The following is an 18,258-nucleotide window of genomic DNA, read 5'->3' as shown; positions in this document are numbered from 1 at the left end:
AAAAATAAACAAATTCATATATAAAGTTATTAAATTAATAACATTTGTGAGGAATTAAAAAAAAAGACTTGTGGGATCTGTCTAACAATATAATTATATTAATAATTATATATCTAATTTGGATTTGTTATGTTGCTGTAAATCACCTAAATATTCCTATAAATCGTTTCAAAAGTTAAGCAGAAATGTTAAAGAGTTACAGAATAGATGTATTAATAACTGAATTTTTAATTTCAAGCTGTTTTGGTGTGAAATACTGGGAACGTTTTCTTCGCTTTTTTTGATTCTTCTTCTTTTGTTTGTTTTGTTTTGTTTTTTTTAAAACATTGTGCAACGATAACTTAAATGAGGAAAGACAAAAAAATATATTATTTTTGAAAGTTTCGGGAACCCGTTCGCGTGAGGAGCACTTGAAGGCAGCACAGTTCTGGTGAGCGTCGTCGTTGCTCTTGAACGCAGCTCGTCACGCTTTATTCAACATAACAGACCAACTGCGACCCGGAGTCAGCACGGAGCGGAAGTCAGGTGAGACTTTAATAATATTTCACCTGAAGCTACTGCTTAAATCTTCTGCTTTCATCGTATTTAAGTCTCGGACAGACGCTAAAGTTTCTCCCGGGTCGTGTCGTCACTTCTGGGACAGTCAGAAACCGTGAGACCCGTTAACTAGTCAGTCCTGTGCAGTTTACTGTCGGCAGAGACACAGGTGACAGTTTTGTCTCCAGGTGTGACTGCTCCAACGGTAACTACCTGCAGCTACAGTGACCACTGACCGGCTGTTTCGGCTGTCTGTTCGGCCTGGTTACCGACACGGTAACTGATAACACATCGCCATGTTACTCTGTACGGAAAGCTGCTGGACTCATACTTCATCATTACGGGAAGGTTAAAGCGAAACACACGTGTTTCCCAAGGTGTTTTATGCAAGTTGCGTTTTGTAGCAGTGTGTGATTTGATAGGCAGAGCCCAAGAGTGATTGACAGTTGTTTGCACCAATCAGAGGGAGGGACCCTTCCCCGGGGAGAAGCAATATAAAGGCACCGAGTTAATTACAGTGTTCCTCAGATACTTTAATTAAATAGAAGTACTAATACCACACTGTAAAAATACTCCAGTACACGTTAAAGGCATGAATTGAAAATGTTATAATATAGTATATATATGTATTTGTTGTAAATAAAAGTGTGTAAGTAAATGTGCTTTAAGTATCAAAAGTAAAAGTTCTCAATGCAGAAAAACGTCCCATGTGAGTGTTATAATATTATTATATGTAGATTATTATTACTAATGCATTCATGTCCAAACAGCATTTTACTGTTGCACTTGGTTGTTAACTGTTTGATATAAGGCTGAAACTAAAGACTCTGCTGATGATTTTTTGTTTGATGTTGAAAATAGTGAGAAATGCACATCAGCGTTACCCAGAGTGACACATTCAAGTGTCTTGTTTTGTCAACCAATAGTTTTGTAGTTTTAATTGTTAAGATAATTACAAGAAACATGCAGCAAATCCTCACATTTTAGAAGCAGGAGGCATGAAATGTTAAGCTTTTTTTTTAATGAATAATGGCTTTAAACAATTATCAAAATAGCGGCCAATTAATTTTCTGTAGTATCAGTCAATTGCTATCAGTCAGCTGTACTTGTATAAACTGTTGAGCACAGGTACAAACACGAGCACACCTTTGATTTCTGAAATCAAAAATTGCCACATTCATGGCCATAACCGTGATTTAAAAAAAAAAATAGTGAGGTCATAAATTGAAGTTGCTCCCACACCTGTCTTTGTTTGATTGTGTGTTACCACGAGGTTCATTCTCGTGCAGGCGGTCACAATGACGAGCCTCCAGCTGAGTGCGAAGGAGGAGATGGTGGAGAGGTTTCTGGACGCTGCAGCCAGAGGAGATCTGCCCCAGGTGTCCACGCTGCTGTCCCAGGTCCCCTCGCTCATCAACCAGGCGGGGTACAGCGGCTGGACGGCGCTGATGCTCGCAGCTCGCAATGGACACTATGATGTGGTGAAGACACTGGTATCACATGGGTACATGCATTTTTTTTTGGTAAACACAGAGCTACATTTCTGCTTAATTTTTAATGAACATTTTTTTTTTTTAAATCAATCTTTCAAGACATCAGTATGTGAGTTATAAGATGGACTTGGTTAGAGTAATACTTTAAAGCTGCATTAATCAGTTTCAGCCACTAGGGGCAGAAGAACTCCAACACAAGCAGACAGACATGCAGCGCTGTAAATGTAAATAATGGAAGTGAATGTAAAATAAAAAGAGGCTAAATAGGCAAAAGAAATAGGCAAGAAATGCAGGCTGAAGAGGCTATACCAGAAAATGAAATGAGGCTAAAACTACAGGCGAAACCAGGAACTGAAAGCCTAAAGCTATGTGCTAAAAGAGGCTAAGACTAGGAGTTAAAAAGTTCTGTGGAGCTGCAGAGTGGGTGATAATTTTCTACAGGTGACCCTTTATATATTACATAAGGTGATTTGTTCAGTTTGAATATAAAAAATATTGGAGGCAGTTTAAATAATGAAAATCTAAAACCACATACAAAGGGAAAATGGTGAAGATTAACCAGACTTCATTGTCTTCCCCCATTTTTGAAAGAAAACCTAACACACACCCTCGGATAGTTGGACTCCTGAAACATCTAACCTCTTTTCCGTCTTCCTTCTTCCTTCTTCAAGTTGTGACAAGTTCTCAGTGAACAGTTCGTCACAGACCGCCTTCGATATCGCCAAGTTCTGGGGCCACAGGCACATCTCCAACCTGCTGGGCCGGACTGACGACGGCTGCCAGCGAATCCTGCCGGGCTCTGACCTCAGCCAGCAGGGAAACTACTTCAGCAGAGAGACGCTGGATCGACTGAGCGGTAAGAGGACAGACAAGGTGTGGTTGGAGGCCAAACAGAGCGACCCTGACACAGTCTACCTCCTGTTCTCCAACCTCAGCCCCATGGTCAGCAGCTCCCAGGAAGACGGCAGCACAGGGGTACGTGGCATAAAAAGTCATAGTATAGTAAGACACGAATCAAATGCTGGCATGCCTAAATCAGTTGTCTTAGAGACGTTGCCTTACACCCCCAAAGTACTGTATCATCAGCAAAAAGGAGCAGGCTCGTATTTGTGATTGATGAGGAATTTATTAACAAAAGAGTCAAAAGAGATTTGTAATTTCTGAGCACGCACAAAGAGAAGACATCCATTTCATTGTCACTTGCAGGATTTCTGGAATATTGAAAGTCACCACCGAACAGAACAGGAAGTGTGGAGATGTTGTTAGCCTGCAGCCAGCAGCTCGTCGGAAGCGACGTGGTTGCTCAGTCTGACTTTTTTGTTTTTGTTTACTGTGATTGTGACCCAAACAGGGCGAGACCAAGCTGTGTCGCTTCAGATACGACGCAGTGAAAGACCTTCTCCAGAAACCCGCCACTGTGCTCATCTTCCTCGGAGTGGAGAGGAGGAAAAACCCCTCCTCCACCACCAGCTCCTCCCCTCCGACGGAGGAGGGTGTTCAGGAGCCTCCAGCTTGGTTTGCCATCAGCACAGATGAAGATGCAGCTGAGCTTCTTAAACGCTGCAGAGAGCAGAACTGCTCCTTCCCAAAGACGCCCAACAGAGACCTGCTGAAACTCAACGAGGACGAGGCCGGTGAGGAAGATTCAGGATTCTCTTTGTTGTTATTGTTCATTTGTCGTCATTTATACAAACATTTCCCAGACGCAGAGCTACTTTTTAACATCTCTCTCTCTCTTCTATCTCAACCAGAACAACTGATTTGATATAACTTCCATATTTTATAACTGACTTGGTCCCCCTCTCTTGCCCCTGCAGGAGTGGTGGCCCAGGCTCGGTCGGTGTTGGCCTGGCACAGCCGCTACAGCTTCTGTCCAACATGTGGCAGCAGCACCAAGCTGGAGGAGGGAGGCTACAAGAGGAGCTGCCTGAACGCCGACTGCAGGAGCCTGCAGGGGGTTCACAACACCTGCTACCCACGAGTCGGTACGAAGCACCACCCACCTTCTGTTCCCCGTCTGCTCCTGATAAAGGCTGTTAATGCTGAGTGGAGATACCTGCAGGTTGTTAGCTGTGTTTAAAAACCAGGCGGTTTGTAGGTCGTTTGTAGGTTTTAGTTCAGTTCCTACCTAAATAGTGCTAAAACAATTAGCCAATCAACCGATTATTTGACAGATAGTTAATCAATTAGTCATCAATCAGCAGAGCCGTAACACATAAATGTAAATCAACTTAAAGGTCCTTAATTATATCATATAAAAATAGATATCCATGTGTAGTGTGATTATAGATCAGCTCTAGCTTCTATATTAATACTGTGAAAGTATCAAAGCCTCAGTCCACAGAGAAATGCACACAGCCTGTATTCAGAAACTGAGCCTTAAAACCAGCTGTCAGGACTTCTGGAACTTTGTGATGTCACAACAAAGCAGTCACCAAGCCCCGCCCACCCAGACCCACCATCCAAACCTTGCAGGATTCTTGGACCACTCAGAAAATATGGTGCATGGTTTTTGGTGCTTAAAACCACAAATATATCTTCTTATTCAAACCTTCTTCAAATAAAACAAAGAAGAAGAAAATATGGAGCTCTAATTGATCTTAAAGGTAAACTTTTAATTCAACATTTTTTGTGTGTAAATACAGCTTCTCTGGCCTCTGTGTGTTTTCAGATCCTGTCGTCATCATGCTGGTGATCCACCCTGATGGAAACCAGTGTTTACTGGGAAGGAAGAAGATCTTCCCAGCTGGCATGTTCTCCTGTCTGGCTGGATTCATAGAGCCTGGTAACACACACACACACACACACACACACACACACACACACACACACACACACACGCTTAAATGCTTAAACTTTGTGTAGTGAACGTCACACACTCACGTGACCTCCTCTGCCTTCGTGTTCCTGCAGGGGAGACGGTGGAGGAGGCGGTGAGGCGGGAGGTGGAGGAGGAGAGCGGCGTGAAGGTCGGACCGGTCCAGTACGTCTCCTGCCAGCCCTGGCCGATGCCGTCCAACCTCATGATTGGCTGCCTCGCCGTCGCCATATCGACCGACATCAGAGTGGACGAGAATGAGATCGAGGAGGCTCGATGGTTCCCACGGCAACAGGTACAACCATAACAAATTCTACTATTAGCGCAACTACCACTGATGATAGTTTCAGTATCACTGACACTGATGACAACCATGAAAATAATAATTAGAGCTTGAAGCTTCATAACTGACCGGAGCTTTCAGCTGTATCTCATGGTCTTCATCAGTGCATGGTGTTGACTCAGGTTGTCATGGAGATGGTTGAGTTGAAATCAATGAGTTGCTTTACAAACAGTAATAATGATAATTTGATGTAAAATGCTACAATAATATTAACATGAGTAAAACATATTGGTTTAATAAATAGTGTATTATTTTAAATGCAAAATAAAAATGATCATTTATAATGAAGAAAAAATTAACCCATTAAAATCACAAATTATTTTCTTTGCTTGTCCAGTTGTATGATCACATATAAATGCTTTGATGAGAGCAGAGTATTAAAGTGTCAGTGATGATGGAGAACAGGTTTCACATCAGATGTTTACTATGAAAAACTTGCTTCTGTTTTCTGACCAGTTGTTTTCATGTGAACACATCTGTATGAAAACGTTTAGGTGATCGACTCCTTGTTCAGAGGAGCCCGTCCCGCCTTCACCATCCCTCCCAGACAGACCATCGCCCACCAGCTGATCAGACACTGGATCGGCATGAACTCTAACCTCTAACCTCCGGCCTGTGACCCGTGACCCTTGACCTCCGGACGGTCTAATGGTTCTTACTGTTAAATGACTCATTTGAACGCACCGCCTGTATGTGAAAGAGACAGTCTGTGCAGTTCAAGGCAAAGACGAAGGCGAATGAAATGAGAAAGTTCTCAAACACTCAAACACAAAGCAGCAGTCACTTGAGCTCTCGGGTTTGAACTCGGGAACTTGCCGTGTGATGATGGATCAAATAAAAACCGGTGAACACGATGTTTGTCATGATACCAGACAAATACAGAGAGCTGTCGTCCACAAACAGCAGCAGCCTGTTTGTTCCAGGAACACGCCACAGACAGATATCATGTAACATGAGCAGCAGTTTATTGTCCAAGCCTCATTCCAATCGTGTCAAAACTAACATGTAAAAAAAATAAACACTTGGCCGTAAGTCAGCTCTGTTGTTTTTCTTGAAGTTCTCATAAAGCAGCTCCCTACTACTGCTATAATAGGGAATAGTTATACTACACGTCTAGTAAATAAGAGTTTAAACAGTATTCAAGACGACTGATTGACTGTAAGACCAAAACTAGAATTACTGCCTCATCTGTGTGTCAGGTAGTTTGACTTTGAAGGAATTTCATAAGAGGGATTACGTGTGTTTTATCTTGTTAATTAGCATATGGATTGTTGCGATATGGCCAAAAACATGTTTTGTGACGTCACAGTGACCTCAAAGCCTCCTCTCCTCTGATTGGCTCACCGTCCTGTTGTTACTAGAGCTCCAGAGAGAAGCCTGAGAGAGGAGAGGTAAAACTACACTGAGATGGTTTTTGGTTCTTAAAACCACAAATATATCTTCTTCTGGATCAACACTTCAAAATAAAACACAGAAGAAGAAGAAAAAATTGGACCTTTTAAGTTGCCTAATATTTGTAATTCTCCTTGTTTATAGCAACATTATGACAAACATGTTGATGAAGTAAATAAAGCCTATGCATGTTAACATGCTAACACGATAAAAAATACATACTTAACATTAGCATGTTGACATGCAATCTGTATACATTATAGATGATTCACTCTAGTCCACTTTATGCAAGATGCCATGATAGTCAAGCTAACAAGCTAGCATCCAACATTATCTTAGCATTAACACACCAACAACATGCTAACTGTAGGCTTGTTAGCATCCTATTCTATCGTCCTACGCTAAGCAAAACTGAGTCTGATCAGACTGACAGTGAGTCCAGATAAATACAAAGACACTTTTAGAGGCTGTTAATGAATGTTAACAGCCACAAGAGGTCGCTAGCGTAGCTACAGCCTCTTGATCCTATTTTTCTAATGATGTCGATGACCTAGCATGCAACACTGGCTCTGTCTACATCTGGAATTTTTGCAGCAAAGCAGCTGCTTGCTATGTAGTCAGTCTCACACATCAGATAAGAGGAGTCTGTCTGTCCAGTCACTTTTTCAACACCAGTTTTCCCCAGAAATGAAGAGTTCATCAGATAATCTGCATCACAGGTCATCTGATTAACACCGCCACTGTCTGCGTTGGCCCTGAATTCACTAAAAGAATGTTTCACGGTGTTCTGATGTAACTTCTGAGAAAGGTCATGCTGCCTGGTCCCTTCCTCTTTACGAGGAAACCAACCGTCTGTTTCATGCACCTGATGCAGCAGAGCAGCGTCGGGCTGTTGCCTCTCCTCAGATACGACCCCTCCCTCAGGATGATGGCAGTTCACAGCGTAGTCAGGATGGAAGGACTGGAGCTGGTGCTCCGTGGTTAGCGCAGCCTCAGAGACGTACTCCGTGTCCAGGTCGAGGGTGGACAGTTTGACGATGAGGTGACTGAGTGGCAGCAGAGAGGTGTCTTCATGCAGGTCGGAGTTTGGTCTGACCACGATGATGCCTTTCTCTCCGAGTACGTCCGTCACCTGGAAGTCTTTGATATCCAGGATGTTTCCCTCTGCATATTTCTGTTCAAGAGAATAAATGATGGGATTTTAAAACCTATTTATGGATAAAAAAGTTTTACTGATGGTGGTGGTGAAAGTGCAACTGACTGATGTACTGGTGTCATTAAACACATGGTGCATGACTCAGTGCGACACAGGACCCAACAAAGACACCAAATCTGTCACACAAAATGTTCTATTTAATTCACCGATGCACAAATAAACATGGCACAGACATCATCAACATCAAACACCTTCGATGGGGAGATGAAACAAACAGAACAATGCTGAGACAATCCAAACTCAAGGACCATTTTTTAGCATTTTCAAGAGCTTTCAGCTGCGTCTCACACTGATGAAGTCCATGTGATACAGTTAACAGCTCTGGAAAAAAGCTATTAAGTGACTTTGAGTTGGAATTTTAAAGTCCAGGAGGAAACTTACAAACACAAGAAGTTTTTTTTATTCTGTTTTCTACATGTTGTCTAAATGTAAAGCAATATAAAGACGTATATTAATAACGCCTCATTAGTGGGATGAATTAAATCTGTTGGGAACATAACCACTAAAATAATCCATATCATGCAAGGTTGAAAAATAATATTAAGTCATTATTATAATTCACTCCAGAAATGACCCAAAACAGTACACTGTTATAGTCTTTTTTTTTTATATATAAACTGATTTGTTCAAGAATTTTCTTGAAACAAAGTGTAATTTTCTTTATTTTAGAGTTTCATCTGTCTTGATGTGAAATACTGAGACTCAGTTGTAGAAGGTTCCTGACAGAAGAGACTCTGCTCTGGGGGAAAAACATGTCTCGAAGGCCGAGTGTGAGACTCAGCATTGAGCAGAGGGACCCCTGACATGCAGGTAAATTACAGTAAGAACTCAAATGTGAAAGCTGTGAAAATCAGATCACCTGGTGGTTGGGGTCCATCAGCCACTGGCCGGTCGTGCTGTCCTGAGGGCTGGAGATGAAGGGGAAGAAGTACGACTTGTACCTGCACAGTACAGATGAATTTTAATGTGACAAAAAGTCAGAGAAAAAAGTTTTTCAGGGGATATTTCTGATCTGATGATCGCTGGAACGAAACGTGCTGATGTAGCAAAACATGGTAAATAACCAGCAGGTGAATTCCTGAGTGTGTGTGTGTGTGTGTGTGTGTGTGTGTGTGTGTGTGTGTGTGAGAGAGTGTGTGTGTGAGTGTGTGTGTGTTGTGTGAGTGAGAGAGGTGGTGTGTGTGTGTGTGGTGTGGTGTGTGTGAGTGTGTTGTTTGGGAAGAGATGTGGTGTGTGTGGGTGTGTGTGTGTGTGGTGTGTGGTGAGAGTGTGTTGTGTGTGTGTGTGTGAGTGTGTGTGTGGTGTGTGTGTGTGAGAGAGTGTGTGTGTGTGTGTGAGAGTTGTGTGTGTAGAGTGTGGGTGTGTTGTGTGAGAGTGTGTGTGTGTGTGTGAGAGTGTGTGTGTGTGTGTGAGTGTGTGAGAGTGTGTGTGTGTGTGTGAGTGTGTGAGTGTGTGTGTGTGTGTGTGTGTGTGTGTGAGAGTGTGTGAGAGTGTGTGTGTGTGTGTGTGAGAGTGTGTGTGTGTGTGTGAGAGTGTGTGAGAGTGTGTGTGTGTGTGTGTGAGAGTGTGTGTGTGAGAGTGTGTGTGTGTGTGAGAGTGTGTGTGTGAGAGTGTGTGTGTGTGTGTGAGAGTGTGTGTGTGTGTGTGAGAGTGTGAGAGTGTGTGTGTGTGTGTGAGTGTGTGAGTGTGTGAGTGTGTGAGTGTGTGAGAGTGTGTGTTGACTCACACAGTCCTGGACAGGATGCTGATGACTAACACAGTGACAGCCAGCAGCAGCAGCAGAGGAGTGGCTGTCGCCACCACTGGAACCTCATCTGAGGAGGAAACCGTGGAGACAACACATCACACCTACAGGTGATGTTACACTTACATCTGATTCATTTCTGCACCCATGTTAATTATTCATGCCAGTTTTTTATTTTGCGTTGACCAGTGACTGAAGGTATAGAGATCACCTCGGGTCAGAAATCATTTTCCAGACCAACATCCACAATCATAATAAAATTAAAATTATAAAGGTTAAAAGTCCTGTTGTAAAAACAAAAAGGAAATACTTTTTTTATTTTAATATTTGTTTACGAGATAATCTGGCAACTCTTTACTTTACGCCACCTATTTAGCATTTATAAGCAGGATATAAATATTTCATGAAGGGTTTATAACACACTGTAAACAGTTATAAGTAGAGATAAGGATATTTTTGATTATATTTTCTTAGGTGATATTCCATCTCATTCACTAGACGTATCTGTTGGTTTTATATTTAGATATTATGAGATGATACTCCAGAGCAGTTAGAGAAACTCACCAAAATCTGTTGTGATGGAGAAGTCGTAGCTGGAAAAATTGTCAGCCAATAGGAAAAGAGAATACTCAGTGTGAGGTTTCAGGTTGGGAAAGGTGTGCTGCCTTTGGTCCGGCCACAGAGTCACAGCTCCAACAGTCTCTGTATCTACAGATACAGTAGATTGTTACTTTTAATATGTTTTAACATGAAATTGAAGTGGGATTAAAAACACAAAATATTCTTAAAAAACTACAACTTTTGGTTCAATTAAACCAATTAAACCAAATGAAACACATTTCAGAAGAAAACTCCGTTCACCTACTTTGTCTGTCTGACTTTTTCCTCAGTATCACACTGTATCTGTTCACTCTGACTCCAGACTTCCTCTGCCACGACCACTCAACTGTCACCAGTGTTTTGGTCACCTTAACGACGTCCAGGTCGACGGCCGCCATCAGAGCTGAGAAAACACCAGAGAATATAATAATATCCAGTCAGACATCTCTGTAGATGATGTTCATGTTCACATCATTTTATTCACGATTAAATTAAAAAGAGTTCTGTTCATTAAAACGCTGCAGTACTCAGATATTTCAGTGGTAACCATAATGGATGTGAGTTAATTAAAGGAGCAGTTCACCCTTGTTACAAAGATACTATATTTTTTCACTTCACAGCAGATAGTTTTGGTTTTATTTGTATATTGACATATATAAATCTAGCCTATACAAGTATATACATTTATGTATATATGCTTATATTGTAAACAGATGTTCCATAAACATATATCCATCCCAACAATGGGTTGATATTATAAACAGTGCCGTCCAAAAAGTTTGAGACCACTTTCCCAGACTGTGAAATTATACATGAAAAACATATATAAACATATAGATTTTTTAACATGTATGTTCTTTTAATAAACTTGTCTTAATGAATTAAAAATATAATGTTAACACATCACTTTTACATAAAAAACATGCCTTCTATGTAAAAATTCTTCACAGATATTTTCAATATATATATGTAGAGGCAATTTTGCTCTAAGGTGAGGAAAGCAGACAACAATGAGTCTGTCAAGATTCAAAGATTTATTACTGAACAATATGTCAAATTAAAATGAACAACCCAACAATCAACACAATGATCATAAGCAGAGACAAGGATCAACACATTACTATTTGGCCAAATAGGGTGCAGCGTCTTTCAACCACAACGGTATCAAGAGTCTGGACACCCTCCAATCTCAAACTTGGCTCTTTTATACAGTCACTATTATGTACACATGTTTAAGCAGACAGTTCAACTTTCATCCAGGGTACAAAGTATGTTTATCTTGCTTAATCATTAAGTGTATATTATTTGCGGAGATCAGTTCATACAGTTTGTTCATACGTTAAGAGAACATCCAGATTAGAAGAAAACGAAAATAATACTATATCCCCTATAGGTGAATATATAGCAACATCACTCTTGATATAAGGACATACATGTTTGTGTAGGGTCACCTTATCTGTGAGCGTATTTACCTCCGTGCTGCAGACTGGCAGGCAGAGACCGAGGGGATCCACACTGCTGCTTGTAGATGGGGAACACACTGATCATGTAAGAGTCATCAGGGTCGACATCTGTAAACACACCACACAGTTAGCACATGCTGTAAATACTGAAGAGGGAAACAGGCTTCCACTGTTTCACTGATACATTTTGAATTAGCCTCTTTGTCTTGCAGCTGTTTCAGAGTAAAAGCCTAGCTGCTAATAATCACATTTCTCCTATGGGAGGCTTTTACTGTGAAGCAGCTGCAGAAAGTTTTTTTTTTTTTTTTGTTGGCACTTGCAGCTGCAGCAGCTTCCAACAGAAACTAAACAGAAAAACAGGAGCTGATGATAACCACATGGCTTTCACCACTTTCTAGATGGTGTAAGATAACAGGGGAAACATTTTGAGGTGTGCAACAGTACATGACTCAAAGCTACATTCAAAGCTTCATGTTAAATTACCAAAAACAGTTGCTCACTGTCGTTTTTAGCCAATAAAAAAAAGAGGAAATAGTGCATTTCTTGGGGACTACTTTCAACAGGATTAATCTACATGTGTTGCTTTAGTGAGGGCAGGGTCTGTGTGACTAAGTCAAAATAAACCACAGTGTGCGTGTTCACAAAGATGCGGGAACATGTCAGTCAGTGACACAGTGTGACTCACTGATGTGTTAATATTGAAAATCAGCAAAATCTAATCTAATTCTTGATCTAAAGTTTGGTAAGTTCCTGACCTTTTAACTTAAAGCTCCTCCAGTCTAAAGGTCTGTGTCCATGTGTTGTTTGATTATAGATCAGGTCTAGCTTCTATATTAATACTGTGAAAGTATCAAAGCCTCAGTCCACAGAGAAATGCACACAGCCTGTATTCAGAAACTGAGCCTTAAAACCAGCCGTCAGGACTTCTGGAACTTTGTGATGTCACAACAAAGCAGTCACCAAGCCCCGCCCACCTGGACCCACCATCCAAACCTTGCAGGATTTGGTTTCTCTGAGTGTTTTTACCTGAAATCTGCTATATTTTTATTGGATCACTCAGAAAACAGTCAGCCAATCAGAAGAGAGGCTCAGAGCCTCCTCTCTTCTGATTGGCTCACCAACCTGTTGTTACTAGAGCTCCAGAGAGAAGCCTGAGAGAGGAGATGTAAAACTACACTGAGATGGTTTTTGGTTCTTAAAACCACAAATATATCTTCTTATGGATCAACACTTCAAATAAACCACAGAAGAAGAAGAATGAAAACATACTGTATATTTTATCATTTTTACTTTTCTTTTTAAGCTGTTTGTAAACCCCAAAGAGACACATACTGACCTGCAACAGTGCATCTGCCAGCTGAATCTATGACGTCTACACACTAACTGATGCATCTTTAGCTTATAAAATGCACTATATAAGTTTCTTCTCTGGTCTAACTGGATATTTTTAAATGCAGCAAATAAATGTGGAGTTCAATACTCCAGCACAATACCTTCTATGGAGGTGTTGAAGCGGTCTCCTGGGGACCAGCGGCTGGTGGAGGGACGTGTCTCAGAGTGCCACTGAACAACAAAATGACTGACAGGTAAGACAGAGGGCGGGGCTGTGGGGCTCTCCCATTGGACCTGAAGGCCTTTGACAGCTGGGAAAGAACTGGAAACCCACAAGTTTCTGACTGACAGAAGATCTGCAGAAACCAACAACAGGATTATCAGTGATAATAAAGAATCTTCATCATCAGCAACAACATAATGTCATTAGCTGCCAATTTTAAATCTGTTATTTTGGAGAGCGCAGCATTTCTCCATGCATCCATCCCTATTAAATCATTCAGATTTAGCCATCACTCGTCAGGAGGAAGATTTAACTGACATCTAACACTGTCACACAACCTCCACCCTGCAGGTTTTAAACCACTACTCACAGAAAAACACAAGCATCACTCAGCTGCTGCATTTCTGCTCATGTTCTTACAAGGCAAAAAACTAAAAAGAACATTTGATGTTGCAAGACGTTTTATCTGAACATCATGAGACGGCTCTGCTGCTTCCTTCTCTAAGAGAAGGCACACAAATGCAAGCATAGACACACACACACACAAGCACGCACAGGATGTTGCATAAATGGAGAGCACAAGTTTTAAATCTTTTAATATCAGTTTAAAAGCTGGAGCCTTATCATTATGATTAGCAATTTACCACATATAGTTCTGCGTGTGTGTGTGTTAGGGTGTGTTGTTAAAATACTGGGCAGTCGATTATCTATTAGTTTAATCATGCAGCAGATGCAGATTTTGCAGGACTGCTCAGAAACCCTCTAACTCTGCAATTACAAAGGGTGTTTGAAGCTGTAATTAACAGCTCTATTGCTGGTTAATAAATCATTTACTAATGCATTAAAGATCAGTTACAAGCCATTCATAAGAAAAGCTTTTGGGTTCTTCCTCCTGCATTGATGGCTTAAAACTGTATAAGTATATATATATATATATATATATATGTGATTTATGTAAATGATTTATTAACCATTAATAACGCCGTTAATTACAGCTTATAAAGCCTTAATGAATGGTGAAAGTGGTACCATGTGATAACCACCACTCACTGTTCTGTCTGTGTGTGTCAATGCTGAGATTTGCAGCAGGTCCGTAGCCGGCCGCGTTGAAGGCTGTGACGGTGACGCTGTAGTTCCCCTCCTCCACCACCAGGGTGTCCATCACCCCTGTGACGTTTCGAATCAACCTGTCCTGCAGATGTCGCATTGTCACGGGCTCATAGCTCACCTGGTATCCAAGGATACGACCTCTGGCCTCATGGAGGTCAAGACCCTGGGGAGAGACGAGACGCTTGTGTAAACGTTGAGAAAGTTTAAACCACATTGGTTTGGGCAGTTCTTAGACAGGAAGAGGCAAACACAGCTAAAGCTTTAAGAGATGAATGTCTGCTTTGTTGGTGATATTCCGACAAACATTTTATTTTCTTGGACATTTCGGCTGCTGCAAACGTTAAATCTGGAACTATGTGATTCTCTGTAGACAACAAACCATCAAAGACGAGACAGGACAGGACTGATAGAAGATGACTCTTCTTTATACGCTGAAAAGGAGACAATGTGATAGATGGCAGTATTTCCAGTGTACCTTCCACATGAGATGAAGGAGCAGAGATTCACCAGAGTCGTTTCTCTCCACTCTGTAACACACCTCTGGAGGCCTGGAGGGCACTGGCAAAGAAGGAGCATGAAATTAAAATCAAAGCCGAGCTCACAACATTTAAAAACACCTAATAAATGTCATTGGTTTAGTCTGTCATAGTGCCACATATGGTGGGAAAGTATTTGTGTCTTCCTCTCAGTTTTCATCCCCGTTACCTCTTTCCAGCGTCGTCACGGTGACGTCAGGGCTCCAGTTGCTCCAGATGCCGGACTCGTCCCTCCTGCAGGCCACAGCTGCTCTGTAGACGGTGAACGGCAGGAGGTCTTTGACCGTGTGGACCAGCTCCTTATCTCGAGGCACACGGAGAAAATCTGGAGGCTAGAAACAAAAGACAGAGAGAAAGACTGGACTTTGTGTTGTTTCCTTTCATTTATAGGAAATTAGGAAACGTTTTCATCATTGTATTTGGTTTTGAGGACTCCCAACAAAACTTTAGCTCGAGAAAAAGATGGCTCCAGAGGCCAAAGCAAGGACAACACTGAAACAAAGAAAAAACTCTGCTGTTATGTCTAAGTTTCTAAAAAAAAAAAAAAAAGAAAGCTCAGCTCAGACCTACTTTTCATGAATAAATGTGTGTGTTCTTGTACGAGTCTTGACCGGCTCTGCCAGTGTCATTTGTGTAGCCGGTCCCTAAGGATAAGTCCAGGGCTGAATTTCTTTCCCAGTCCGACCATGGAGCCAGTACTGGTCTGACTTTCTAAAGGCTGCTCAATTCTCTAGCTTGACTCAGAACTGGCTTTTCTTTTACTCCATGTGTAAGTAACTTGAAGCTACATCATGTCTGTTATCATTAGTGACCGGCTACAGTAGCATGACAACCTTAGCTAACTTGCTGTTACCCTTACTATGTATTTATTTGGCAAATGTTGCTATTGGCGGCTGGCTAACTGTCAGCACTGCTGTGGAGCATATCATGGCAATGCTAATGTGGGCTAACGGTTGTAGCTTGATAAGTTACAAACATTCATGAGTCCTTGATGCTAACCTGAGACCACGTCTGAGTGTCGTTGACTCTGTAGCGAAGCCGACAGCTGCCGTCACTGCTGCTTTTCCAAGACACAGCAACAGAGACGTCATCGGAGCCGAGCACAGTTAACACAGGCTCAGAGGGTTTGACTGAGGAGACAAGGACACAAGGAGACAAGGAGACAACTACTGCTGTTACTGGGAAGTGAAGTGATCACAGGTCAAACAGACACATCTCTGGGCCACTAACCTGACTCATATAAATTCACAGTGTGAGGCTGGGATCTGATCTCAGTCCCCATTATGTAGTTCCTCATCCTGGCTGTTATGTTGAAGGCGCCTGAAGGGTTGAAGATGCCCTTGCAGGAGAAGATTCTTTTCATACTGAAGAAGAAAAAGAAAAATGAGATACCTACGAGATACAAGATCAACTGTATGACTAGAGTGTAACTTTATAAATGAATGTTTCCCTCTGGTCAGTGTTTACCTCCTGAAGATGAAAGCGATGTCAGGCTCAATGAGGCTGTTCATCTCACTCAGCTCACAAGTCAGGTATGTGTATGACGCGTTGCAGTAACACGACATGTTCAGAGTCTCTGCAGCAAAACAACAGGAGGATCCAGTATTAATGAAAGACCGCACCCATAAACCCAGACGTCAATAAAATAGAATAAATAATGTAAAAGTTATGACCATTAAAACTTTAAACGTCATTTTAAAAAAAAGATTGTGTGTGTGTGTGTGTGTGTGTATTCACTCTGTATATATGAAGGCGGTGGAGGGCCACAGTCTCTGAGGTTGGTCACACACACCATGTTGTCGTCTTCACACCGCTTCAGATCCGAGTTCTTGACTGTCACCTCTGACACACAAACACACAGAAAACATGACGATTCTGTTCTGCAGTCCACAAGATGCCGTCACTCAGCTCACAGCAAATCAGTATCTGCAAATAAATGCACTAAAATTTCCCACATGCATGTAAACGCATCACCATGAAGGTCTTTGAGAATCTAAACTGCTAAAAATCTTTATTCTAAGATTATAGGATCCAGACGAGACGTACATTAAAACACAATGTGATTAAAGGTGGATTATTTGTCTGTGTGTGTCAGCATTAACGGGAGTGTTTTACCCGTCAAGCCTCTAATATTGAATTCACATTTAATAGTCTAAGTGGGAAAATCACTTTGTTGACACAAAGCCATTTAAAGTTTTGACAGAAGGTCACTCGTAGATTTATTTGCTTTAAGGTGACACAAGCCAGAAAGGTTCAGACCAGGACTTGAATTGACCCCATTAGTAAGAGTGAAATGTATGCACAAGGTTTGTGTTTGAACAGATCAATAAAAGGTCATCAGAGGAGCAAAAATATCAAACCCTCTGCTTGAGGACAGTTTGCAAGAATCCACAGCCAAAAAAACAATGACCACTGATGAAACTACAGACAACAAATTGACTGAAATTACACTTATCCTGTTTAACAAAAGTCCTGAAGTAACTCTAACTTTCCATTAGGAAATCACTTCAGTTAATTCAAAGCTAATGTTGATCTTTACTAAAACATATCATATAATTCAAAGTTCATTTAAATTCTAAAAACCACTTTCGTCCAGATTTGAGCTCAAACCCTGCCTGCCAAGGGTTAACATTTAAGCTAAATGCAATATATGTCTTAAATTATGAAGAAAAGTTTGTGGTCAACTCACCATAAGAAAAGACACTGAGGAGGCTCATCAATGTCCAGGTACCAATGTTCAATGTAGGAGACCACATGTCCACCATAGCTGCTAAAAGTCACAGTGTATTTACAAAATAAGGCTCATTCTAAACATCTAAAAATATCCATTTCCCTCTCAGTGAGATACAGTGATCGTGCTATTCACCTCTGATGACTTAAAGATCTGAGCAGTGGATGAGGAAACCAGCAGTTGAACTCAGCATGCTCCTCCACAGACTGAGTCTCGGGGTGTTGCCAGGAAATTGCTCCATGCCATACACATCACATGTGTAAGTGTGTCTGATAAAATGAGAGGTTTCCTCAGAAATGGTCAGTTTATCCACAGTGTTTGTCCGGAGAAAATCAACCTGCACAGCTCCAGATGATGGAAACAATTCAGGGTGGTTTATCAGTAAATCAGCACTTTACTATAACAGAGCAGTGTGAGAAAGTCTCACCCTCAGCCACACAACATTGATACTCTGGGATGACACAGTCATGGGAAACTCCACCGCAGCTACTGCTAGAAATGTTCCACGTACATATACTTATTTATTTATATTTATCTACTTTCTCATTTGCATTGTATACTTGTGGAATTTCTGTGTATTTTTCATCTTTGCATTTTACTGTCTTTATGTTCAGCTGCTATGACAATTTCATTTTTGGAACTAAACTAGAACAGAGGTGACTGGATTTTGAGGCCAGAACCAACATGTGGATTTAAGTTTAAAAAAAAAAAAAAAAATCA

At 41.3% G+C, this 18,258-nt stretch overlaps 2 protein-coding genes across 4 annotated transcripts; one reads left to right on the top strand and one right to left on the bottom strand.

Annotated features, from left to right (window-relative positions):
- The first annotated feature begins 430 nt into the window (after positions 1 to 430).
- nudt12 (nudix hydrolase 12) lies at positions 431 to 6,543 on the top strand. The gene is made up of 8 exons (XM_022768111.1): positions 431 to 525; positions 1,827 to 2,041; positions 2,702 to 3,005; positions 3,382 to 3,664; positions 3,848 to 4,015; positions 4,702 to 4,815; positions 4,944 to 5,143; positions 5,686 to 6,543. The coding sequence occupies exons 2-8, from the start codon at positions 1,836 to 1,838 to the stop codon at positions 5,794 to 5,796; spliced, it is 1,386 nt and encodes a 461-aa protein (XP_022623832.1). The 5' UTR covers positions 431 to 525; positions 1,827 to 1,835; the 3' UTR covers positions 5,797 to 6,543.
- A 64-nt stretch (positions 6,544 to 6,607) lies between these two features.
- LOC111238541 (interleukin-6 receptor subunit beta-like) lies at positions 6,608 to 17,955 on the bottom strand. Of its 3 annotated transcripts, none has more exons than XM_022768109.1 (16): positions 17,674 to 17,955; positions 17,497 to 17,577; positions 16,545 to 16,649; positions 16,275 to 16,383; positions 16,038 to 16,171; positions 15,807 to 15,937; positions 14,977 to 15,139; positions 14,747 to 14,829; positions 14,212 to 14,434; positions 13,100 to 13,294; positions 11,616 to 11,714; positions 10,409 to 10,546; positions 10,108 to 10,251; positions 9,526 to 9,613; positions 8,659 to 8,740; positions 6,608 to 7,757 (listed from the first exon to the last, which is right to left on the bottom strand). In XM_022768109.1, exons 2-16 carry the CDS (start codon positions 17,570 to 17,572, stop codon positions 7,134 to 7,136), a joined length of 2,394 nt encoding a protein of 797 aa, XP_022623830.1. In that variant the 5' UTR covers positions 17,573 to 17,577; positions 17,674 to 17,955; the 3' UTR covers positions 6,608 to 7,133. The 3 variants fall into 3 exon arrangements, with proteins under 3 accessions (XP_022623830.1, XP_022623831.1, XP_022623829.1); XM_022768110.1 differs by having other exon boundaries at positions 17,497 to 17,574; XM_022768108.1 differs by having other exon boundaries at positions 17,497 to 17,955.
- Between the last annotated feature and the right edge of the window lie 303 nt (positions 17,956 to 18,258).

The sequence above is a fragment of the Seriola dumerili genome, unplaced genomic scaffold, assembly GCF_002260705.1.
Source record: "Seriola dumerili isolate Sdu_G_001 unplaced genomic scaffold, Sdu_1.0 BDQW01001417.1, whole genome shotgun sequence".
Lineage (NCBI taxonomy): Eukaryota > Metazoa > Chordata > Actinopteri > Carangiformes > Carangidae > Seriola > Seriola dumerili.
This window is presented reverse-complemented; position numbering and strand designations above follow the sequence as displayed.